The 26,658-nt window shown below is 32.9% G+C and overlaps 1 protein-coding gene across 4 annotated transcripts; it reads right to left on the reverse strand.

The window, feature by feature from the left end:
* Window positions 1–1,461: 1,461 nt before the first annotated feature.
* LOC143226853 (uncharacterized) lies at window positions 1,462–25,399 on the reverse strand. 4 transcript variants are annotated; one of them, XM_076458351.1, is made up of 5 exons: window positions 25,279–25,399; window positions 24,314–24,450; window positions 21,259–21,371; window positions 6,743–6,905; window positions 1,462–2,904 (listed from the first exon to the last, which is right to left on the reverse strand). In XM_076458351.1, exons 2-5 carry the CDS (start codon window positions 24,420–24,422, stop codon window positions 1,874–1,876), a joined length of 1,416 nt encoding a protein of 471 aa, XP_076314466.1. In that variant the 5' UTR covers window positions 24,423–24,450; window positions 25,279–25,399; the 3' UTR covers window positions 1,462–1,873. The 4 variants fall into 4 exon arrangements, with proteins under 4 accessions (XP_076314466.1, XP_076314463.1, XP_076314464.1 ...); XM_076458348.1 differs by having other exon boundaries at window positions 6,743–6,920; XM_076458349.1 differs by lacking the exon at window positions 25,279–25,399 and adding an exon at window positions 25,150–25,278 and having other exon boundaries at window positions 6,743–6,920.
* Window positions 25,400–26,658: the final 1,259 nt, after the last annotated feature.

Genomic DNA, 26,658 nt, shown 5'->3' on the forward strand with positions numbered 1-26,658 from the left:
ATAATTTGTTCTGTTTTGTTTTTCATGTATGACTAAAAGTGAGCACCTTGTTTCATATTTAAGGTTTCATGCAGTAAAAGTCGTAAACTTTACAGTTTACATAAGGTTTCCTGTAGTAAAAGTCCTAAAATTTACAGTATACGTGAGGTTTCCTGCAGTAATAGTCCTAAACTTTACAGTCTACATAAGGTTTCCTGTAGTAAAAGTCCTAAACTTTACAGTCTACATAAGGTTTCCTGCAGTAAAAGTCCTAAACTTTACAGTCTACATGAGGTTTCATGCAGTAAAAGTCCTAAACTTTACAGTTTACATAAGGTTTCCTGCAGTAAAAGTCCTAAACTTTACATTCTACATAAGGTTTCTTGCAGTAAAAGTCCCAAAATTTACGGTCTACGTAAGGTTTCCTGTAGTAAAAGTCCCAAAATTTACAGTCTACGTAAGGTTTCCTGCAGTAAAAGTCCTAAACTTTACAGTCTTCATCAGGTTTCCTGCAGTAAAAGTCCTAAACTTTACATTCTACATAAGGTTTCCTGCAGTAAAAATCCTAAACTTTACAGTCTACATAAGGTTTCCTGCAGTAAATGTCCTAAACTTTACAGTCTACATAAGGTTTCCTGCAGTAAAAGTCCTAAACTTTACAGTCTCCATCAGGTTTCCTGCAGTAAAAGTCCTAAACTTTACAGTCTACATCAGGTTTCATGCAGTAAAAGTCCTAAACGTTACAGTCCACATCAGGTTTCATGCAGTAAAAGTCCTAAACTTTATAGTCCACACCAGGTTTCATGCAGTAAAAGTCCTAAACTTTACAGTCTACATAAGGTTTCCTGCAGTAAAAGTCCTAAACTTTACAATCTATACCGAGTTCCATGCATGCTCTATTAGCCAGTGTGCATTATTTCTCATTTTTCTAAAGTGCCAATTTAGTTTAAAAAATTTGCTACACACTAGACATGTGTAAGGTTTTCTGTCCCTATACTCATCTCACATTCAGCAAACAATATTATTATTCAAGTTGTTACCACAAACTGAATAATTAGAAAGTTTCTCACAAATGTCCTCTGTGGTGTATTTCCAACTAATTGTTTCATACAAATCGTTTTCCACAAACCATAGAGAATACCAGGTTGTTAAATAGGCTTGATGCATCATCGTAAAAGAGTGGTTGAAATTTTGAAAAAGTTATCATCAGATAAGGTGGATGCTGTTAATTTAAACCAGATTAAGTAAAAGCTTGATAAATAATCTAATCATTAGGACTACTTTCCTTGGGTTAGTTTATCTACTGAACAGGACAGCCTTTAATGTTATATGCTATGTTACAAAAGTTAAAGAACTGGGTATGTGGCCTGCACCACATGCTTCGATAAAATCCCAATTTTAGCATTACAAGAAATCAGACATACTGCTGAGTTGTTCATGCTCACATGAATGTAGTTTCTAGCAGTTGCATATCCTCCAAGATATTTTTAAACTATATTTATTTATAAACTAGTTTTCACAAACTCAATGACTGGAAGGTTTCCGCCCAGTATGTAATTTATTTTTTAAAGTAAATATTTTTTTTTTACAAATGTTTTTTGCTAAGTCAAGAACCATAGAATTCTCAGTGTGAGGTATTTTGTTATTTGTAAGTTGCAGGTTCATAAAAACTGTTTTACAAATAACATAACTGTAATGTTTTTCACTACTATGTATTATATTTGATGTATTTTTAAATCACCTTTTGTTTCAAACTGACTCCACACACTGTACAATGATAAGGTTTCTCTCCTGTGTGTATTCTTTAAGTTATTGCTTGATATAACTTGTTTAGAACACGGTACACAACTGTAAGGTTTCTCACTGGTATAGATTTAATTTGTGTCTTTTTAAATCACTGTTTGTTCCAAACTTCACAACTGTAAGGTTTCTCACCCGTGTGTACTCTTTGATGTTTTTTTAATTCACTGTTTGTTCCAAACTGTTTTCCACAAGCTTCACAACCATACGGTTTTTCACCAGTATGTATTCTTTGATGTCTTTTTAATTCACTATTTGTTCCAAACTGTTTTCCACAATCTGTACAACTGTAAGGTTTTTCTCCAGTATGTATTCTATGATGTTTTTTCAAGTTACCACTCGATATAAATTGTTCAGCACATACTATACAACTATAAAGTTTTTCACCAGTATGTATTCTTCGATGTCTTTTTAATTCATTGTTTGTTCGAAACTGTTTTTCACAAACTCCACAACTATATGGTTTCTCACCAGTATGTATTCTTTGATGTCTTTTTAATTCACTGTTTGTTCGAAACTGTTTTCCACAATCTGCACAACAGTAAGGTTTCTCACCAGTGTGTATTCTATGATGTTTGTTTAAGTTACCACTTGATATAAATTGTTTTCCACACACTATACAACTGTACGGCTTCTCACCAGTGTGTTTCCTGTGATGTCTTTTTAATTCACTGTTTGTTCCCAACTGTTTTCCACACACTGTACAACTGTAAGGTTTCTCTCCAGTGTGTACTCTTTGATGTTTTTTTAAGTAAGTATTTGTACCAAACTGTCTTCCACACACTGTACAACTGTAAGGTTTTTCCCCAGAGTGTAATACTTGATGTCGTTTTAAATGACTATTCCTATTAAAATTTCTTCCACAAACTGTACAATGATATAGTTTCTGTCCAGATTGTATCCTCTTTCGTTGTGTTAGTTTATCAAATGTTTTTCTACAGCTGTATAGTTTATCATCATTTTGATGTATATTAAATACTGCAAAGTTATTAACACCTAACTTTGTTTCTCCACTAATATTGTTGTTTAGTGATTTTACATCTTCTGTAATGTGATCTTCTTGTTTTATAACATGATAACCAGGAACCTGACTTCCATAACAGGTGTCCACACTGGTCTTTATATCTAAAATAGATATAAAATGATGTCACAAATTAGTTAATAATAAATATATATTACTTTATGTGTTAAACAGACATTTATAAACATCAATATTTAGACTAAACTAACATATTTATCTATATATTATTTATGGAGTTCAGGTATCATTCCTGTAACTATAAACTGTTTCATTACTGACTTCAACATGTTAAACTGTATATTTGTGATCAGTTAAGTGTCAGATTCTATAGACTGGTAGTGTTTCTTGATGCTTTATTTTATAAAAACAAGCACTATTCTCCCAATTCATTTGAGGCAAACATAAACTTAAATTTTTTTTAAATGTTTTGTTTTCATTTTTAATTAGAAGTAAAAAAAAAGACAAACCAAACACAGATCTATAAACGTGAAGTTAATCGTGCCTCATGTGGTTAAATAAACATTAAAAGATTATTAAAAATTCAATAAATTATTTGACCCTCTTACTACAGTTAGGTCAAAATGCATATCACAACGTATTGGATAGTTACATTAAAAACTTGGTATCAAAACATAGTTAATGAATTAAACAGATATCAAAATGCATGCCACAATGTATTGGATAGCTACATTCAAAACTTGGTATCAAAACATAGTTAATGAATTAAACAGATATCAAAATGCATGCCACAATGTATTGGATAGCTACATTCAAAACTTGGTATCAAAACATAGTTAATGAATTAAACAGATATCAAAATGGATGCCACAACGTATTGGATAGTTACATTCAAAACTTGGTATCAAAACATAGTTAATGAATTAAACAGATATTACAAATCATTTAAGATATTACTTTTAGTAGAAAACATTTAGAAAACAATCCTCAATTTTCCTTAGTATGAAAGCTGTAACATTTGTTCTCTAGTTCTTTTATCTTTTTAAATTTATTTAATATTCTTCTGAGAGGTACAGAATTAACATAAATTACTCATTATAATATAGGTATTATTAAGACAAAGTATAATTTTAAGAGCCTTCAAGGCTAGATGCTTACAAAACCATAACCTAGAAAGCCAGACCAACCTGCCATATCTTCTTTTACACATATTGTAAATAAATCTCTGTATCTCAGAATGGCTGGTAAGGGTATTAACACTTGGAGATGACCTAAGAAGATCAAAACGTTCTCTCCTTATCAGTAAAAGTATTAATACTCACACCAACTGTTCTGAGATACATTTTTATTTCAAGTGGGTTTCTTATCATTAAGTAATCTCTCTTTATACTACATTACTCATAACCAACAAAAAGCCAATGTCACAATCTATCAAATCTGTCTGTTTCTAGTACAAAAGGAAGCTTTAAAGGTGCTTATGCCATAGTAAGAAAGCCAGATAAATTATGATAGTTACAAAACATTGTTTGCTCAGATAATGCATCTAAGAACAGAAGTATTTAGTGTACTTGTACCATAAGAATAAAAAAATTGGCTTAAAGTTATTCAGAATCTGGTAGCAAATCACAGGCAATTTATTTATTGTTTTGATGTATATTTTATATTTATTACTATAAAAATCATTAAAATATAAAAATTACAACCATGTTAGGTTAGGTAAGATAATGAAAAATAATAATATAAAAAATCCTCATGAGGCATGCTCACAAGCAATTTGTATGTTAAGTACTCAATAGAGTAGCATATGCTACATATTCATCAAATAACTTACAACTATTGCAGGATTATTAATTTGACATGGGTGAAAGGGTAATCAGATATATATATATATATATTATTAACTTAAGTTTTTAAGCCATAAACAAAACACATTAAAATTAAACAGAATACGCTACCTATTTTCACAAAGATCTTAGGTTACAAGCTACAATGTGGGATTATAAAATGTATCTTAAGTTTTGGAGGTGACTGAAGAAGTAGGACCCACATTACAGTGGGGATACACCATCTATCAATCTTATCCTCCATGTTGCTAGTCTCACATAAGAAAATTTAGAAATTAGGAGAGCCAGATGTGGATGTTCAAGCCCACATCTCTGTTACCATTCACTGCTTGCAGGCAGTTGTGGGAAGGTGACTGCTATCCCAAGTTAAAGTAAGAATAAGATAAACATGAAAAGATAAAAAAAATTAATAAATAAAACAAAAAATAAGGAAAATAAGGTACTACCATATTGGGGTAAGTAAGATAAAACTTACCTCTTGACGTTAGCATTCCAACTCCCAATATGGTAGAGGCACTAATTAGCACGATATCAGTAAAGCGATAGTTTACTGTGACTGTTGTGCTTTTATACACAGCTCAAGGTGTACATCTGCATAAAGTAGTGCTTCTTCAATGACCTTATTTTTAACTAAAAATAATTATTAGAAATTTTTAGTAATATTTCTCTGATTTTACTTTCTTTGTATTTATTACAGAATAATTTAAATAATTTTATTTAAAATTTCTTTATTAAATACATCAACTATTATATTCAATATCAGTATATCAACATTATCAATAAGATATTGCAATCTGTTACAAGTTTTACGATATTTGAATAACTGTAAAGTTATAATGTTTACAATAGATGGGTAGGACACATTACTATGTAAGGAGAGTAAACCATAAATTGGAAAGTCAAAAGCTTTTGCTCTGCCAAAAATATTTATATTGATATCCATTTTTATCAATGACTTTAATTTCTAAAGTATATACATTATTCAGACTTAGAATTGAGCCGCACATAAAAGCACGACAGTCAGAGTAAACTATCACTTTACATATGTCGTGCTAATTAGTGCCTCTACCATATTGGGGGCAAGAATGCTAACATCAAGAGGTATATTTTATCTTACTTACCCCAAAATGGCAGTACCTTAATTTCCTTAATTATTATTTTATTTATTAATTTTTTTATCTTTTCACATTTTTTTATTCTTACTTTAACTTGGGAGAGCAGTCACCTTTCTACAACTGTTTGCAGGCAATGAAGGATGATATAGATGTGGGATTTTGTGGGATTGAGCACCCACATCCCGCTCTCCTAACTTCTAATCTTCTGATGTGAGACCAGCAAATTGGAGGTTAAGACTGATAGATGGTGTATCCCATCACAATGTGGGTCCTACTTCCACATCCACCTCCAAAACCTAGGATACAATTTATAAACCCATGTTGTAGCTTGTACTCCAGGATCTTTTTAAAAATATGCAGCTTATTTTGTTTAATTTTAATGCGTTTTGTTTATGGCTGTAGTATAATTAATCAGAGGTTGGGATTTGCTATTTTTAACACAGTCCTTCCTCATGATTTTGTTTCATTTGGATGTAATTAATTTCTTTAACATACATATAGTTAGGAGTTTTAAGCTATTTAAAATAAACAATTTCTACAAAGAGAAAATGATAATTTAGATGTATTTGGTGTTTTAAAGTTAGTTACAAGGTTGATTATATCAATAGATTATGCATAGAGTTAGGGTAAATGAAATGAGATAAAACATAGTTTTAATGGAAAAAAATATTAATTTATGATACTAAAAATTACTCAAGTAGAATTTAACCATTTTCAGATGAAGAAAATATTTTTACTCTGTATTTGGACTAGTTAAAAGCTGATTCCAAATATTCATAGATAGATTTTCAGTCAAGAAATCTACTTTTCTGTGTACAAAACACACGTAATGTTGATTGAATTTATAAAACATATAGAAAGTTACAGTTTAGAAACTCTTATGTTTACTCTAAGATTACAGGTCAATTATACTGACCAAGTTATTATGTTAATGGTTGAGCAAGTGTCAACCAACTTAAGTTTTAGGTGATATATGTACTTACCAATTTCAACAAACTTAAGTTTTAGGTGATGTTTGTACTTACCAGATGTTCTTCCTAACCCTGATTCAATATCTCTTTGATATTCAGTTTCTGTTTTCACATTCACAACATTATAACATGAACCATCCTGGTCCTCATCATCACTGTAACTGAACTTAGAAATGACATCATCTTGTAGCAGATCACCAGGTTTCTCTATTTTCACCTGAACAGATATATTCTAAAATCAAACAGTTGGAAAAGTTAAAAGAAACAATAACCATTGTTATTATTTACATATAGATTCTACAGTTCACTATATTAAAACACTATGATATAACTAGTAAACCAGACATTTCAAAACTGAGTGTAAACAGTCCTATAACTATTTAAATACACCATATTTTACTGGAAAACAAAACAGTGACACAGAGTATACAAAAAAAAAATCTTATTTAAACTGTAAACAAATTATTCTACAGGAAGCATCCAATAACTTATGTATCTCAGGATAGCTGGTATGAGTATCAATACTTTTACTAATAAAGCAGAGAACAGAATTTTGACCTTCTTAGGTCATCTTCAGGTTAACCTAAAAAGGCCGAAATGTTGTTCACTGCTTCGATGGTTTTAAAAAACTAACCAACCATTACACCAAGATCCCTTTCTTAGAAATATTATTATTAACTTTGACATGGGATTTGAGATAATTACGTTTGAGAGGTGTATTAAAAGTGATAAGTTAATTACGTTCGAGAGGTGTATTAAAAGTGATAAGATAATTACGTTCGAGAGGTGTATTAAAAGTGATAAGATAATTACGTTCGAGAGGTGTATTAAAAGTGATAAGTTAATTATGTTCGAGAGGTGCATTAAAAGTGATAAGTTAATTACGTTCGAGAGGTGTATTAAAAGTGATAAGTTAATTACGCTTGAGAGGTGTATTAAAGTGATAAGTTAATTACGTTCGAGAGGTGTATTAAAGTGATAAGTTAATTACGTTCAAGAGGTGCATTAAAAGTAATAAGTTAATTATGTTGAGAGCTGTATTAAAGTGATAAGTTAATTATGTTCGAGGTGCATTAAAGTGATAAGTTAATTACGTTCGAGAGGTGCATTAAAAGTGATAAGTTAATTACGTTCGAGAGGTGCATTAAAAGTGATAAGTTAATTACGTTCGAGAGGTGTATTAAAAGTGATAAGTTAATTACGTTCGAGAGGTGCATTAAAAGTGATAAGTTAATTACGTTCGAGAGGTGCATTAAAAGTGATAAGTTAATTACGTTCGAGAGGTGTATTAAAAGTGATAAGTTAATTATGTTCGAGAGGTGCATTAAAAGTGATAAGTTAATTACGTTCGAGAGGTGTATTAAAAGTGATAAGTTAATTACGTTCGAGAGGTGTATTAAAAGTGATAAGTTAATTACGTTCGAGAGATGCATTAAAAGTGATAAGTTAATTACGTTCGAGAGGTGTATTAAAAGTGATAAGTTAATTATGTTCGAGAGATGCATTAAAAGTGATAAGTTAATTACGTTCGAGAGGTGTATTAAAAGTGATAAGTTAATTACGTTCGAGAGGTGTATTAAAAGTGATAAGTTAATTATGTTCGAGAGGTGTGTTAAAAGTGATAAGTTAATTACGTTCGAGAGGTGTATTAAAAGTGATAAGTTACGTTCGTGATGTGTATTAAAAGTAGGTGCAAAGATTTTTTTCAAGACACTATTCTTTAATTCCATCATGACTGTAAGTCAGATTACTTAGTGTTTTTAATGATGTGACTTCTCTATTGAATAGATTGAGTTTTTTGTTCTTAAGTTATTGTGTGGGTTGTTAGGTGGGAAACATGAGTGAAAAGCATTGAATTTATGTCAATATAACTGTTCACCTTGCTGTGAGTATGGTCATTCAAGTCTGGAGAATTTGGGTTATAAATGGATGTTTCATAATAATCAGCTGGCCAGGCATGGCCAAGTGGATAGGGTGCTTGTTTTTAATTTAAAAGGGGTTGGTTCAAATTTTAACCCACCAAACCTACTTACCCTTTCAGCTATGGAGGTATTCTAATGAGATGGTCAATCCCACCATTCATTGATAAACAAGTAGCCCAAGAGTTAGCCGTGGGTGATAATGACTAGCTTCTTCCCTCTAGTCTTTTGCTGGTAAATTAGGGACAGCTAGCACAGATACTCGTAATTTTGCGTAAAATTCAAAAACAAACAAACAATCTGCCAATAAATTGACTTTTTCTGTATCTGTTCTAGATATAGTGCTTATATGTTTTATATAATGGTAAAAAGAATTATTATTTTTGTTATTATTAGTGTTTATATGTTTTATATAATGGAATAAAGAATTATTATTTTGTTATTATTGGTGTTTATATGTTTTATATAATAGTAAAAAGGAATTATTATATATTTTTGTTATTATTAGTGTTTATATGTTATATATAATGGTAAAAATAATTATTATTTTTGTTATTATTAGTGTTTATATGTTTTATATAATGGAATAAAGAATTATTATTTTTTATTATATATTTTTGTTATTATTAGTGTTTATATGTTTTATATAATGGTAAAAGGAATTATTATATTTTTATGTTATTATTAGTGTTTATATGTTATATATAATGGTAAAAATTATTATATTTTTTTGTTATTATTAGTGTTTATATGAATTATTATATATTTTTGTTATTATTAGTGTTTATATGTTTTATATAATGGAAAAAAGAATTATTATTTTTGTTATTATTAGTGTTTATATGTTTTATATAATGGAATAAAGAATTATTATTTTTGTTATTATTAGTGTTTATATGTTTTATATAATGGTAAAAAGAATTATTATTTTTGTTATTATTAGTGTTTATATGTTTTATATAATGGAATAATGAATTATTTTTTTATATTTTTTTTATTATTAGTGTTTATATGTTTTATATAATGGAACAAATTATTATTATTTTTCTTCAAAGAAAGCAATGTAACTTTTTTCCAGAATTCTTTGGGTGTGTTTTGAGAACTTTTCTAAATTATTACAGAAATCTAGCCAGTAAATTTGTTTTAGTGTTTTGATGCTTTGTTTTATATATGTGTGTGTAGTTCGGTAACCTGAATTTTGAGGTTAGGATCTCAAAAACAACATTTCACTTTATGAGATGTCTTTGTTCAATAATTAACTGGTAAATCTCAGGAGTTAATTTTGTGTCAGGATAGGGCTTTGTTGATAGTTTTAGTTACACTTTAAACATGCTAGTTAAGTTCTTGTTTATATTTTTTTATTATGGGTGGTAAGTAGTTTGTTAAATGCCTGCCAGTCAGTTGTACTCTAGTAATAGATCCCAGTGTAGGGGGCCTACGTGTTTGTATTGTAAAGGGGTTGCTCACAATTTCCTGGTGGATCGTGAAATATGTTTTTGTCAATAGGGTGGATGGGACTATTATTAGATCTTCAAACATATTTGTTGTCCAGTTGAAATGTGTTGGAGTTGTATCATTAATGATATGCATGCTATTTGGAGTTGTATCGTTAATGATATGCATGCTATTTGGAGTTGTATCATTAATGATATGCATGTTATATTCTTCATTCTTCTTAAACTTCTATAGCCATTTAGGGTTTTGTGACAAACATTTAAACACCTATAGTAAAGGTTGTTGGTTTATAGACATACACTGTTGAAAATAGAGTTGATATTTTTGGATGGTGAGCAGTATGTGGAAGAATGAAAATGGTTGTTGTTCATATGGCAGAAAACAGTTTTGTTTATATATGACTTTAAGTTTTCTTCTGTTGATATAATATGTTATTTAAAATATACCATTCCTCTGCTGGTTTGTATGTATAGTATGGTAAAAGATTTAAGTTGGGACATTAATATTTTGAATTTGTTTACTTAGTGTTTCTGGTATTATTAGAATGTTGGTTTTGATTTGTTCACTTGGACTGTTAATTTTAAATTGTTTGGTGAGTAAATCTTTTTATTGTGTCTGTAGATTTGGTCCTAATTGTGTTCATTGTTGAATTTTAACTGTTAAGTGATGTGTTTTAGGTTTGAAATGTTGGAGTGGTATCTGGCTGTTGAACATTGTTTTCAATGAGTTCTGTCTGTGTCTTGAAACTCAGTAATCTGGATAGTTCTACTAACACAAGAAGGTAAAACTGGTGTACTTAGCAGAGTCAATTTGGTTTTTGTGGGCATTTCATTGTTACCTGCTGATGTTAGCTTAGATGTGTTTGTGTTTTCTGGAGTTGTAGGCTGGGGTTGTGTAACTGTAGTGGGGTGTTGTGATGGTGTTGGTAGAAGTGGCTGATGCTGTTGTGATAGAGGTGAATACTGTAATATAGATGTTTTTTTGTTGTTGTTGGAAATTAAAATAGGATTTGTAACAAGCAGAATGGTATAAGTGATCTAGTTGTGTTTATTTGTGTATTGGGCTACATTATGTTTGCCACAACATTGTACTCATTTAGATGGAGTAGTCCAATGGTGTCTTAACTTCTGACAGTTGTAACATTGAAAGATTTGTTTCTCTACTGATTTATCTGGTTATGTGTGGTAATTTTTGAAAGAGTGTACAACTGTCCCTCAGTAATCTGTCATACCATTCTCTGTTTTCAACATTTACTTGAGACTATTGGAGTTTTAAGTTTGAATAAAAACCTTATAACACAAACTCTTTCAAAAGGTAGACCTTTTAGAAACAAATTGGGAATTGTGGTGTAAGCAAATGAGTGATATATAAGTGAGTTCAATGACATCATGAAGGTTTTCAACAAATTGTTGTTTTCTCTATGTACTGTTTAACCCGTTCACAAAGGGTCATGGTTTAAGAGCCATGTCATCGTATTTGTTGACTTGTATTCAATATTACAATGAACTACTATTTTATGAAGTTATGTCAATCTGTTTTGAATCAAATTATAGATTATAATTCAAACTCTAATATTATATACGAGTCAATATTTTAATTTAAAAGTAAATATTAAAAGAACACATCTAAATATAGATTGTAGTGAGTCATGTGATACGTTGAATGCAGCACTGTTTAAATTTAGATGTTTCTGATGTCAGAATAGTAAGTCTATAGTTTCATACAAATTGAGAATTTAAATCACTTAAATCAAATAAATTAAGAATTTCATATCTTTTTATTGTGCTGAAACATGGCATATGTACTGAATCAAACACATTCAACACTTTCTATTATGTGCTGAAACATGGTATATGTACTGAATCAAACACAGTCAACACTTTCTATTATATACTCTTACTGCAGTATATGATATATGAAAGAATAACAAATCAACAGTTTAGAATGTCTCCAGAATGGTTATGTCAGCCATTTTAATTTGTGAAAAGGCTAACACACTCTTTCAATCCAAGTTTCAAGAAGATAGGTTGTATCTGCTCAAAGTTTCATACATTTTTAAAAAAAATCTGCATATCTTAGTTACTAAGCTTACTAAATTATAGTGGAATTCTTTGGTATTAATGAAGTAATTTGCGATTTTTTTGGTTATTCAATTGTATATATAAAACCTTAAAAATTTGTTTGATATCTTCCATGAGCCAAATTTTAAAAGGCTTAGTAACTTATGTCCAGCAACAACCAAGTGCAAAGGTCGTAGTGAGAAGAGTAGTTTGCTTTACTTCTTGTTTATTGTTTAATATTTTAGGAAAACAAGTTGAATAATTTATTTCTAAATAGTAATAACTTATATACATATATAATGTATAATAATTGAAATGTGACTGTGTATTACAAAATACTATTCCACTAAAACACAGGCAGAAGGAAGACTAAAGGTCAGTCTTAAATTACTGGATATGTACCATGAGTGCATATCACCATGTCAATGCAAGTTATGTAATGTTAGCTAGGCATGACTGGAAAGTCAATGTAATAAAAAATAATAAATGTATATATATAGCATTACAATACTTAAGCTACTTAGACTAAATATTTGTATTTTTAGGTTATAGTCATGGTAAAGAGCATATAGTATATAGTCATGGTGAAGAGCATATAGTATATAGTCATGGTGAAGAGCATATAGTATATAGTCATGGTGAAGAGCATATAGTATATAGTCATGGTGAAGAGCATATAGTATATAGTCATGGTGAAGAGCATATAGTATATAGTCATGGTGAAAGAGCATATAGTATATAGTCATGGTAAAGAGCATATAGTATATAGTCATGGTAAAGAGCATATAGTATATAGTCATGGTAAAGAGCATATAGTATATAGTCATGGTAAAAGCATATAGTATATAGTCATGGTAAAATAGCATATAGTATATAGTCATGGTAAAGAGCATATAGTATATAGTCATGGTAAAGAGCATATAGTATATAGTCATGTAAAAGAGCATATATAGTATATAGTCATGGTAAAAGAGCATATAGTATATAGTCATGGTAAAGAGCATATAGTATATAGTCATGGTAAAAGAGCATATAGTATATAGTCATGGTAAAGAGCATATAGTATATAGTCATGGTAAAAGCATATAGTATATAGTCATGTAAAAGAGCATATAGTATATAGTCATGGTAAAAGAGCATATAGTATATAGTCATGGTAAAGAGCATATAGTATATAGTCATGGTAAAGAGCATATAGTATATAGTCATGGTAAAGAGCATATAGTATATAGTCATGGTAAAGAGCATATAGTATATAGTCATGGTAAAGAGCATATAGTATATAGTCATGGTAAAGAGCATATAGTATATAGTCATGGTAAAGAGCATATAGTATATAGTCATGGTAAAGAGCATATAGTATATAGTCATGGTAAAGAGCATATAGTATATAGTCATGGTAAAGAGCATATAGTATATAGTCATGGTAAAGAGCATATAGTATATAGTCATGGTAAAGAGCATATAGTATATAGTCATGGTAAAGAGCATATAGTATATAGTCATGGTAAAGAGCATATAGTATATAGTCATGTAAAGAGCATATAGTATATAGTCATGGTAAAGAGCATAGTTTTATACTTATTTTCTAATTTTTTTATGATCGCTATGAGGTTGTTCAAGTGACAGACTCCACATAGTTAGAGTATAGGAAATGTGAGGTTGTTCAAGTGACAGACTCCACATAGTTAGAGTATAGGAAATGTGAGGTTGTTCAAGTGACAGACTCCACATAGTTAGAGTATAGGAAATGTGAGGTTGTTCAAGTGACAGACTCCACATAGTTAGAGTATAGGAAATGTGAGGTTGTTCAAGTGACAGACTCCACATAGTTAGAGTATAGGAAATGTGAGGTTGTTCAAGTGACAGACTCCACATAGTTAGAGTATAGGAAATGTGAGGTTGTTCAAGTGACAGACTCCACATAGTTAGAGTATAGGAAATGTGAGGTTGTTCAAGTGACAGACTCCACATAGTTAGAGTATAGGAAATGTGAGGTTGTTCAAGTGACAGACTCCACATAGTTAGAGTATAGGAAATGTGAGGTTGTTCAAGTGACAGACTCCACATAGTTAGAGTATAGGAAATGTGAGGTTGTTCAAGTGACAGACTCCACATAGTTAGAGTATAGGAAATGTGAGGTTGTTCAAGTGACAGACTCCACATAGTTAGAGTATAGGAAATGTGAGGTTGTTCAAGTGACAGACTCCACATAGTTAGAGTATAGGAAATGTGAGGTTCTTCAAGTGACAGACTCCACATAGTTAGAGTATAGGAAATGTGAGGTTCTTCAAGTGACAGACTCCACATAGTTAGAGTATAGGAAATGTGAGGTTGTTCAAGTGACAGACTCCACATAGTTAGAGTATAGGAAATGTGAGGTTGTTCAAGTGACAGACTCCACATAGTTAGAGTATAGGAAATGTGAGGTTGTTCAAGTGACAGACTCCACATAGTTAGAGTATAGGAAATGTGAGGTTCTTCAAGTGACAGACTCCACATAGTTAGAGTATAGGAAATGTGAGGTTGTTCAAGTGACAGACTCCACATAGTTAGAGTATAGGAAATGTGAGGTTGTTCAAGTGACAGACTCCACATAGTTAGAGTATAGGAAATGTGAGGTTCTTCAAGTGACAGACTCCACATAGTTAGAGTATAGGAAATGTGAGGTTGTTCAAGTGACAGACTCCACATAGTTAGAGTATAGGAAATGTGAGGTTGTTCAAGTGACAGACTCCACATAGTTAGAGTATAGGAAATGTGAGGTTGTTCAAGTGACAGACTCCACATAGTTAGAGTATAGGAAATGTGAGGTTGTTCAAGTGACAGACTCCACATAGTTAGAGTATAGGAAATGTGAGGTTCTTCAAGTGACAGACTCCACATAGTTAGAGTATAGGAAATGTGAGGTTCTTCAAGTGACAGACTCCACATAGTTAGAGTATAGGAAATGTGAGGTTGTTCAAGTGACAGACTCCACATAGTTAGAGTATAGGAAATGTGAGGTTGTTCAAGTGACAGACTCCACATAGTTAGAGTATAGGAAATGTGAGGTTGTTCAAGTGACAGACTCCACATAGTTAGAGTATAGGAAATGTGAGGTTGTTCAAGTGACAGACTCCACATAGTTAGAGTATAGGAAATGTGAGGTTGTTCAAGTGACAGACTCCACATAGTTAGAGTATAGGAAATGTGAGGTTGTTCAAGTGACAGACTCCACATAGTTAGAGTATAGGAAATGTGAGGTTCTTCAAGTGACAGACTCCACATAGTTAGAGTATAGGAAATGTGAGGTTGTTCAAGTGACAGACTCCACATAGTTAGAGTATAGGAAATGTGAGGTTGTTCAAGTGACAGACTCCACATAGTTAGAGTATAGGAAATGTGAGGTTCTTCAAGTGACAGACTCCACATAGTTAGAGTATAGGAAATGTGAGGTTCTTCAAGTGACAGACTCCACATAGTTAGAGTATAGGAAATGTGAGGTTGTTCAAGTGACAGACTCCACATAGTTAGAGTATAGGAAATGTGAGGTTCTTCAAGTGACAGACTCCACATAGTTAGAGTATAGGAAATGTGAGGTTCTTCAAGTGACAGACTCCACATAGTTAGAGTATAGGAAATGTGAGGTTCTTCAAGTGACAGACTCCACATAGTTAGAGTATAGGAAATGTGAGGTTCTTCAAGTGACAGACTCCACATAGTTAGAGTATAGGAAATGTGAGGTTCTTCAAGTTACAGACTCCACATAGTTAGAGTATAGGAAATGTCTTACTAAAAATAAACATTTGAAATGTATTTAGGAGATTTTAGAGATTATGCTTGATTGATTGATTTAGTGTTTTATAGCACAAAGTAGCAAGGCTATCTGTGACAAACATCCGGTAAAACATTAAAATTAAAGTAAATTTTGTAAAATTCATAAAAGTAAATTAAGGTAAAGCAAAACACAGTTTAAAAAACATAAATAGCATAAAACCAATGTTTACATCTTGTCTACAACGTTAAGAGAAAAACTACAGTAATACAAGTTTTAAAGGACTTCCTGTAGCATAATTGTAATTATCATAACTCACTAGGAAGAATAACAGGTAAGTATAAAAACCACTATCAGACACCTGAAGTTGGCCTTTCCTGTCCTGGTTCCAAGTTATTTGATGTTATGGCCATTTTCAAAAGGAAAGTAATAAAACGGTTTTAAAAGATGTGTAGCAAACTTTTAATAATAACTCACCAGGATGATTAACAAATAGTTCAAACAGCAGAGTTAGTCACCTGAAGTTGGTCTCTCCAGTCCTGGTTTCAAGTTATTTAATGTTACAGCCAGTTTCTGATTGCAAATCAAACTAGAGAGACTGTGATTCTTAAAAAGGAGCCACATGAAAAAGATGTAATGTATAAATTAAAAAACTTGATTAGTATTAAAAAGATTAATGGCCTTTAAAAAACTAAAAACATTACCAAGATGGACAGTGTAACCATCACCAGTAACACTGTCTAATGTTATGGATAAACCTTGGGATAAAACATGTTTAAAATGGTGCCATGGTAATGACGACAAAAAAGTAAAATGTGGTTTATTGTGATCTGAGTGTTACACAAACTACACACTGGTGCATCAGTTCCAGGTATTAAAAAAAAAAAAAGTTAAAAAATTGTGACCAATGCGTAATCTAGTTAGAACAACTACCTTTATCCAATCCTTACGGAAGCAAGACAGCCAAAGTCCAATAAAAGGTTTTACTCAGAAAAGCTTGTTTTAACATTGCTCACTCCAAGTCGACTGCCAGCTGGCACGGAGCTGAGCCTTGAATACAGGATCATAGTCCATGTATGGAACAGGCACAGCGGTGATAGTGCCAGAGCAGATAGATTTAGCTACAGTGTTGGCAAGCTCATTCCTGCAAATACCAACATGGACTGGCATCCAGAAAAACTGGAGAGAAGTAGATGTTAAAGAGAAATGGGCCAGTTGGTTTTGAATATCGATGAAAACAGGGTGTGAACTAATGTGAAGCAATTCCAGAGCCAGTAGAGAAGTAAGTGAGTCAGTATAAATAGTGCAGTTTGAGTACCGCTTAGCTTCTATGTGATCCAGGGTAAGAGAAATGGCGTACAGTTCAGCAGTGAACACAGAAGCTGTAGAAGGGACTCTATGTGCAAAATGCCATACCTCCATGTTGTATCATAAGCCTTCTCAATGTCAAAGAATATTGATACAAGATGTTGTAATTTGAGAAAGGCTTCTCTGATTGACGTTTCAAGTCAAAGCAAGTGGTCTATGGTGGAGTGCTGTCGTCAGAACCCACACTGGGTGGGTGAGAGGAGGTTGTTTGATTCAAAGAAACCAAACAAGACAAGCATTTGACATCCTCTCTAAGGTCTTACAGAGATAGCTCATCAAAGCAATTAAATGGTAGTTGGAAGGAATCTTGGGATCCTTCCCAGACTTAGAGAAAGGTAGGACAATGGCTTGGGGGCAGGCATCAGTAAAAACAATCAGAAGAATAGCAAGAGAAGCAGGAGATAGGTGGCACAGCATTTCATAGTGTACATCATCAGGTCCAACCGATGTAGTGCCAGACCAATAAAGGGCCAGCTTGAGTTCCAATCAGCTCGAAAGGAAAGAGGTATTGCTCTGCCTGAGTCTTGATGGCTAAGAAGGTGGAAGAAGAAGCAGAAGTGCTAGATATCCAGCAAAAGTTTTTACCTAGAGTATCTGTGATGCTCCAGGTATCAGCTACTTCCTAGCCAACAGAAAGCAAGATCGAGAAGGGGACAAAATTATATTGCCCACTGACCTTTCAATTCTTGTCCCATATGACTTTGGAACTGGTGGTAGAAGATATGCGAGTTGTGAATTTAATCCAAGTTTCCTTATGGCTTTGACGCCTTACCCACTGAGCATGTGCATGGGCCTCCTGGAAAGCGATGCAGTTCAAGAGTGTGAGATATCCCAGGCCCATTTTTGAGCCTTCCATGCCACAGAATTCCATCACGAATGAGGATATAGTGGAAAACGTGTAGAGGTTTTACAAATACATTAAGCAGCTGCTTGTATAATACAGTCAGTTACTGCTGACACACAGTCGTCTGTTGATGGCTTACAGATGGTGGCAGGATCAAGTTCTGTGAGAGTAGTGAAAGAGGGCCTCTTTGTGTGATCCAGCTTCCACTGGGGCATGTGGGTTGGATGGTATCGACCACGGCCAGTCTCTCTCAAAATGATAGGAAAATGATCACTGCCTCGTGGTTTATTGTCAACCCTCCGTGAAAAATAGTGAAGGGGAGCAAACTGACAGATCCACAGCAGTAAAGGACTGACTAGGTGCATGAAAATAGGTAGAAGAACCAGTAATGAAATGAGAAAGGTTGTGATCAGAGAGCATACGCTCTACAGAGCAACCGCTCCTATCAATAAAAGCACTTTCCCAGAGGGGATGGTGTCCATTAATGTCCCCCTGGATGAAAAAGTGAGACAGCAACTGTTCAATGAGAGCAAAAACGTCTGATTGATCATATGTCTCTCCAGGTGATAGGTAGAGAGAACAAACAGAGATGGTATGAGCCAAGGAAACATGAATAGCTACGGCCTCCAAGGGTGTATTGAGTGGCAAAGACAGGGTGGACACATGCTGATCAACCAACAGTGCTACCTCTCCAAGCACTTGTCCATCACACAACCTGTCATTTCTGTACAAAGAAAACTGCCGAAAGGTGACTGTATCAGCAGGTTTCAGAAATATTTCCTGCAAAGAAAGACATACAGGATGGTAGGAAGCAATCAATGTTTTGATGTCATCTAGATTAGGATGTAAACCTCGACAGTTCCATTGTATTAGGGTGGCTATTTGTATTTATATGTAGGTGAATTGGGTGGAGAACCCTTCTGTTTATGACCACATCTTTTTTCCTTACTGTCCTTATTTGAGGGAGGTCTATGAATCTCCATGGAGCCTGTCCTGGGTCCGTTGGGCAGGTCTTTGTTGTTGGAAGGGGATTCCTGTGACTGAGGACTTGAATGAATGATTGTTTTGCATCTTGGGGTGGAAGGAGATGTATCCGAGGAAATGCATGTACCTGGAATCAAAGGATGTGGATCTTGGGGGTTGTTTGAATGTATGTAAGGGACAGAGATAAATATTGAAGTTTATTCATCAACTTTTTTATCTATGGTGGACAAGAGACTTCATTTGTTTGGAGAACAATTCTTTTGGAGGGACAGAGAGATCTGTCTCCACTCCCACTCTAATTGTGGAACAAAGTGCAGCAGCATATATCCAAGATGAGGTGGTGGACAGCAATTATCCAGCCTCAGGATAAGTAATGTTATGAATCGTTTTTAAATGCTGCACCTGTTTTTCTTCCAACCATTTAGGGCAAGAACAAAAGTAGGACAGGTGAGAGCTGTTGCAACTGATGCAATGAGGATCCGTTTCACACTTGTAGGCATCATGGTCCTTGCAGCTGCAACAAGCACGCATCAAGGAACCACAACATGATGTCATCAAGTGACTGAACCACTGACACTAGAAACATAGGAGATGGTTTGGAATGTAACCTGCCTTGATGGTGGAAGGCAGATGTGGTAACGTAAATGTGAGAATGAGGACATTGGTCTGCACCATAATTCCATCTTTGCGAATGTTTATATGCCTCACTGCAGAAACTCCTTGGGTGGAGAAACCAGAGAGAATCTTCGACTCTGGGATGATCTTCAAATCCCTCTCAACAATAACTCCTCATGATGAATTCAAAGTAGCATGAGGTGTAACCTCAATAGGTATATCCCCAATTGCCTTGAATAAAAGAGGAGTTCACTGTGTTGAGGTATGGATGTTTCACCAATATGTCACCAGATCAAAGCTTCTTTACTAACTTCCAAGAGCCAGCAAGTCCCTCTAGTCCCTTCTGAATGCAAAAGGGAGACATTTGCCCCGAAAGGTTTGTCTGAAAGTGAGTGTAATATAAGAAAATGAGGTACATCAGGTGGTACGAATGGTGAGGATTCCTGCTCAGAATCTTCAAGATGTGGTCGTTTACCCATAATCTGTTTTTTCACTATTTTATTTATGTTTTTATATAAAGGATCCATAATAAAAAAATAATATTTCGGTGCCCACTAAGCCCACCCACCATGGAGCCTTATGAGGGGACACACTACAATGTCAAACAAGGACACTGCAGCAAACACTAGGGTTTCATGAGTACTATACCCAAACACCAAAATCAGATACAATGTCCACAACACCTATCAAGAACATCCAACACTGGTACTTGGTTGACCCTAGCCCAAGTGGACCAGCCAAATGACCCAAAGGAGGCCACCCCAAAGCTGCCCATCTTCAGGAATTCAAGGACAAAGTGGTGTGTTAGAGTTGGACTCCTTAACCACCAGGATTCTCTCATCCCCTTCACAGGTCACCATGCACGGCAAACACGCAGGTGGATGTTTAGATCCCAGAGGAGGTAAACTGAAAGAACAGAACATTCCCTGGGAGGTGCCCTCACCACGTACAGGAATCCACACCAAGGGGTCCATGTTACTATTCAAGGGCTATAAAAATAGTAGAAAGTGGCTCATATATTAAATAATAAATATTCTTTGAAACTCTTTCCAAATATTACCTTGAATGAAAGACTTACCACTCTTTAAAATTTCCATTTCTTCTTAATATTTTGATTTTGCAAAGACTTCAATACACACACACACACACACATAACATAATGTCTGATCAAACACAGATGTGTATATGATATGTAAGCAAACACTCAGTTATTTATTATCAGTACATAACCTATAAGATGATTAAACACAGAATTCTACTCAATCCCATTATGTAAATAAAATGAAGGGTAAAGAAAAAGGAAGTAAATGTAATCATTTAATGATTCCATAGCAAACACCACTAAACAACCACTTATATGAACCACCACCCAGACAGACTTGCAGCTAATCATGGTAACTATAGCATGGCAGAAATCCATTAGCATGAAGATACGTGGCAAAACAAGCTCACCCATGTGCCTCAAGAAAACAGCACTCAAATGGTTACAACCCATTAACTTAAGCTGCTTTCTGTTTACAGTTACATATTATCTACAATAACACAACTGAATGTAAAAGTTTAATTACCTCACATTTATCTGATGTTACATCACACTTTTCTTCTTGTTCCTCTCTTGTTACATGAAACTTCAAAATTGTATGTAGAGAACTTTCTTCCAGAAAATCAGTTTTTCTTACAGCTAAAAGTACAAATAATATTGGTTTGTCTATATTAAGTTTGTCTCTTACAAGATTCAATACAGGTTATGCTTCAATAAATCATGACCATAAAATGTATTTAGAAGTTCTTATATGATATAGAAGTGCATAAAAACAGAATCAACTTTCAGCAAATGTCAAGTTCTAAAAATATACCTGGACTACCATCCACATTGTCAGTTGTAGTTCTACTAAAAATATACCTGGACTACCATCCACATTGTCAGTTGTAGTTCTACTAAAACTATACCTGGACTACCATCCACATTGTCAGTTGTAGTTCTACTAAAACTATACCTGGACTACCATCCACATTGTCAGTTGTAGTTCTATTAAAACTATACCTGGACTACCATCCACATTGTCAGTTGTAGTTCCAAATGGTGACTTTCCAGGTAGCCAGGTAAGTGAGTAAAACATTTTCCTATACCTGGTAGAAGAACATTACACTGGGAATGACAAGTAAGGAAGGTTCATACAACACAAAGAACATTACACTGGAAATGACAAGTAAGGAAGGTTCACACAACACAAAGAACATTACACTGGAAATGACAAGTAAGGAAGGTTCATACAACACAAAGAACATTACACTGGGAATGACAAGTAAGAAAGGTTCATACAACACACAGAACATTACACTGGGAATGACAAGTAAGAAAGGTTGATACAACATGCAGAACATTACGCTGGGAATGACAAGTAAGAAAGGTTGATACAACACAAAGAACATTACACTGGGAATGACAAGTAAGGAAGGTTGATACAACACAAAGAACATTACACTGGGAATGACAAGTAAGGAAGGTTCATACAACATACAGAACATTACACTGGGAATAACAAGTAAGGAAGGTTCATACAACATACAGAACATTACACTGGGAATGACAAGTAAGGAAGGTTCATACAACACAAAGAATATTACACTGGGAATGACAAGTAAGGAAGGTTCATACAACACACAGAACATTACACTGGGAATGAGAAGTAAGGAAGGTTCATGCAACACACAGAACATTACACTGGGAATGACAAGTAAGGAAGGTTCAAACAACACAAAGAACATTACACTGGGAATGAAAAGTAAGGAAATAAAGTGTGTGAAAGTTTAGCAGTATGGTGTACCCTCATCCTGACTGTAACTACGAGACAACCAATGGAAGATATACGTGATGTCTCTAATATCTCAAAATGCTATGCATGGATGTACATGCTGAGGTAGAGAACTAAACAATATAATTTGTTCACCTCCAACAAATGAGTATTAAAATTCTGAAAGAATAAGCAATGTCTAATACTAACAGAAAGCAAAAAAATATTTCAATATAAAATAATCTCACATAAGACTATTCTCCTTCTGATATGCAGGAATATCTTATGTTTTTATTAACTGCTGTTATTAATACAGAAATTGTAATATTTGTTTTATTTAGTTTGTACCAGTATTGACATAAACACATGTACAGAAAACTGAAGTTGTCTGGTTACATATGACAGATAATATCTATGCTGGTTAAAAGGATTTTCTGCAGAACATTAAAAAGAGTCAACAACTGAAACATGTTTCCCAAGAATAGTGGATGATACCTTTACATTAGAGTCAACAAATCATGTGAAAGATGAACCTGTGATACCACTAAGCCATCACAAAAAAAAGAATACAAGTCTGACATGATTGAAACATTCACACTTGGATATAGTTCTACAGAAGTTGGTTCCAAGGTGTGGAAAGCAGTAGAAATATATTCAGACTTAATAGAAATGATTGTGTAAGTGTCTACACAAGTACAAACACATTTCTGTTTACTTTATTATGTAAATAAAGACTGTATTCAATTTTTTATTAAGTTATCCAGTCTCCTCAATTTCTAATACAGGTTTAAAACATAGTTGTTTTTAATTACGTGTATTCTTTAAATTTTCTCTTCTAACCTGCTGTTATTAAACAGAGTTATCTCCTACTATCATGGAAATTAATTCACATTGGAATACTACATTCTCTTGTATTATAGAAATATGTTCAATATCCATGCAAACAAAACACCTGAGTGATAAAGTCAATAAGCATCAGTTCATCATTCCTGTCCTTACAAAGAGAACTTGGGAAGTGACCAAACTTATACATCAAGTGAATATTGACAGTGTTCCACTACAATGGGACTAACCTGAATTAGAAATAATAATATACAAACCAAAAGTGGCTCAATATTCATGAATCAAGCTTTTAGAACAATCATAAACATAAGAACATAAATAATTTATTTGTAAACCCATAGTTAGTATAAATATGTTGATTAACATATGCCAATAAACCATGAACAAGATCCTTGCATCTTCATATTCAATCTGTATATATATATATAGGAACAACAAAGGATCATTGAAATCCTTGTGCATCTCATTAAATACAAATATATGTATTAGTGGTTATTACTTCATATAACAGTAAAATATGTAATACATCCCTTCTAAATTCATTGTCTGAACCAAATATATTTATCAATGACTGTCAAAAAAAGCATCGATGGACCTCCATAGTCACATATACAATAAGGTCTCAATTAGATTAGTCTTCTCAAACAGTTCATAAACCACATAAAAGGCAGATATGTGAAAAATTGTTGGTTAAATATGATGTATGTATTCAGGTTTAACATCATACACAGGTGATGGTATAAAATACAATTACATAACTGTCAGTGGTTTCAGATCTCTGGAATCAATTACCAAAATAACCAAGAGAAAGCAGCCTAATTTTACTTACTGACATAAATCCCTAAAACCAGAAAAAAAATCCTGATAATAAAATTTGAATTAACAATGGAAAATTCAGTCATAGTACTAAATTAAAATAAGCAAAATTGATGCTATTATATTTGTAAGAAGACAAAACATTAAAATTCTAAATATATAAACTGACTGTTGTTTATTGTGGAAATTTCATCTTCCTTTTTCATCCATTTGATATCCAATAAATCATTCTGCTTCACATCAGAAAGTGGTTCAACCTTCATCTTTAACACTTCCATGGTTACACAGAAGCTTCACCTTTATATTCTGTACAAAAAAAACAACAGAAGTTTGCAGTTAGACTACAGTGAAGTAAGTTAAGAGCTAGGAATCACAACCTACATAAATATCACAAAAAGTCAATAAATACTATTCTCAAAATTCACATTATCTTTATCAAATCATATGTTTTATCTTTTTCACATATTTATATTAAAATATCGATATTATCTCAAATGGAATAAGTTTAATACAATATGAGTGATGAAATAACAACAAAACTTTTATCAAGTTTGATGCAGTTTAAACATATAATGATTGGGATTAAGCCTTTCTTCTATTGCCTATATACACCTCGTATACAAAAATACACTACACAACGAAAAACTAGGACTACCAAAATATGAATAATTCAGGAGTTACTGATAGTTTCAGTCGTTTGGTAATTCGCAATGAATTTTTTACTTGTTACATAATTTTAATAAAATACCATCATTCAGGTTCTGGCAACAAACCCATCAGAGTACTCAAATCAAAAACTTCTTCGACTGTAAATTCTTGCACAATATTCACTAACTGGTTAGTAATGTCTGATATATATTTTTTCACATTACCCTCTATCATTAGTATTTCTTCATTATAAACACCTCTTTGTAATATTCTTTAAAGTTAACCATATTTTTAGTTTTTTTTTAGAACTAATGGAACTTCTTTGAATATTATCGAATTTATCTATACGATTAGCACCTTTTCTTCCTCGAAACAGAATTAGAATGTGATAAATATTTCTTTCCATCAACCTTTAATAGAGGTAGAATTAACTGTTACTAAGATATTGAAACTCAGTTTTTAACGTCAATAACTTTTCAGACTTACCGCTCAGCTAATGCAGAATCCCAGAATATCTGCTTTAATGTTTAATAATAGTTTGAAACAACATCTCTAGAGGGCGCTTAATTATCAGATACACTTTGCCATCTCGTGAAACGTTTGAAATAATAAATAATATCAGTTGCAGTGAATAAAAATAATGACGTAACAATTCGGTTGTGTTGTTGCAAAACACAAACCGAATATTTTGTTTCGAGTTATATCAATTCAAGATGGACTTTCAAGTAAGTTTTGTTACAGCATTTCAAAAACAAATAAAATGAGCTTAAAGGTTTCAACAGAGATGGCAGAATACTATTTTGATATTTTCTGTACAGGGTGATATATTTGATTGCATTTAGAGAAAATGGCATTACAAAAATTTTAATTTTGGTTTTTGGAATTTCGCGCAAAGCTACTCGAGGGCTATCTGCGCTGTTTTTGGAATTAAGCAAGAAGCTACACAATGGATTTTTTGTGTTCTGCTAAATTTATTTTTAATAATTTGTAAATGTGTACGCTATATAATTAATAAAAATTATAAGAAGAAAATTCTATAATGTTAGAAACATATTGATATTCTGCTTGCCTTCGTGATGAAAGTCATGTATTCATAAAAATGGAAGTGTAATATAAAACATACTTTTATTGACGACTTGATGATTTTGTTTATGGTTAAAACCATGCTGTAATGTTTTGAAACGTTCTTAATGCTACATTATAAAACCCAGGTCAGTTCTAATTTTAATTTACTACTAATAATCATTTTCTCTGGTATTAACATTGATATTACAAATATAAATCAGATTGCTGAATATAAGAGAACCATTTCTAATTTTGCGTGAATAACATTAAATATTTAAATGCTGATCAGTATACAAAAACATCCAGATCTGTGTTTAGTGTTGCTGTACTGGGTTTAGTATTATCGACTAAACTATAAGCCCTTGTTCTCTAAGATATATGTACTGTGTCAATTTATTTTATTCAGTGTTAATAATGAAATGATTAGTCCTTGCTCACTGAGATCTAAAAGTATTTGTTTAACACAGTGGTTCCTAAATTGTACGCCGCGGGATATTTCAAATTTTTTTAAGGAAACACCGCGCGAACTACTAGCTTGAATTAGTTCACAGTTTTAACATTAGATCGCACTACATTCCTTCCGATGACATTCTCTAATGTTTGATATATGTTTTTGTTTACTTGTACTTCCAGCTACACCAGTAACTTCCCGAATTTTCTCATTTCTTAGATTATCCGTCAGTAATCGAAATTTTTTGTTTTTGTTTTGTTTTTTGAATTTCGCGCAAAGCTACTCAAGGGCTATTTACACTAGCCGTCCCTAATTTAGCAGTGTAAGACTAGAGAGAAAGCAGCTAGTCA

Source organism: Tachypleus tridentatus, chromosome 9, assembly GCF_004210375.1.
Source record: "Tachypleus tridentatus isolate NWPU-2018 chromosome 9, ASM421037v1, whole genome shotgun sequence".
In the NCBI taxonomy this organism is placed as follows: Eukaryota; Metazoa; Arthropoda; class Merostomata; order Xiphosura; family Limulidae; genus Tachypleus; species Tachypleus tridentatus.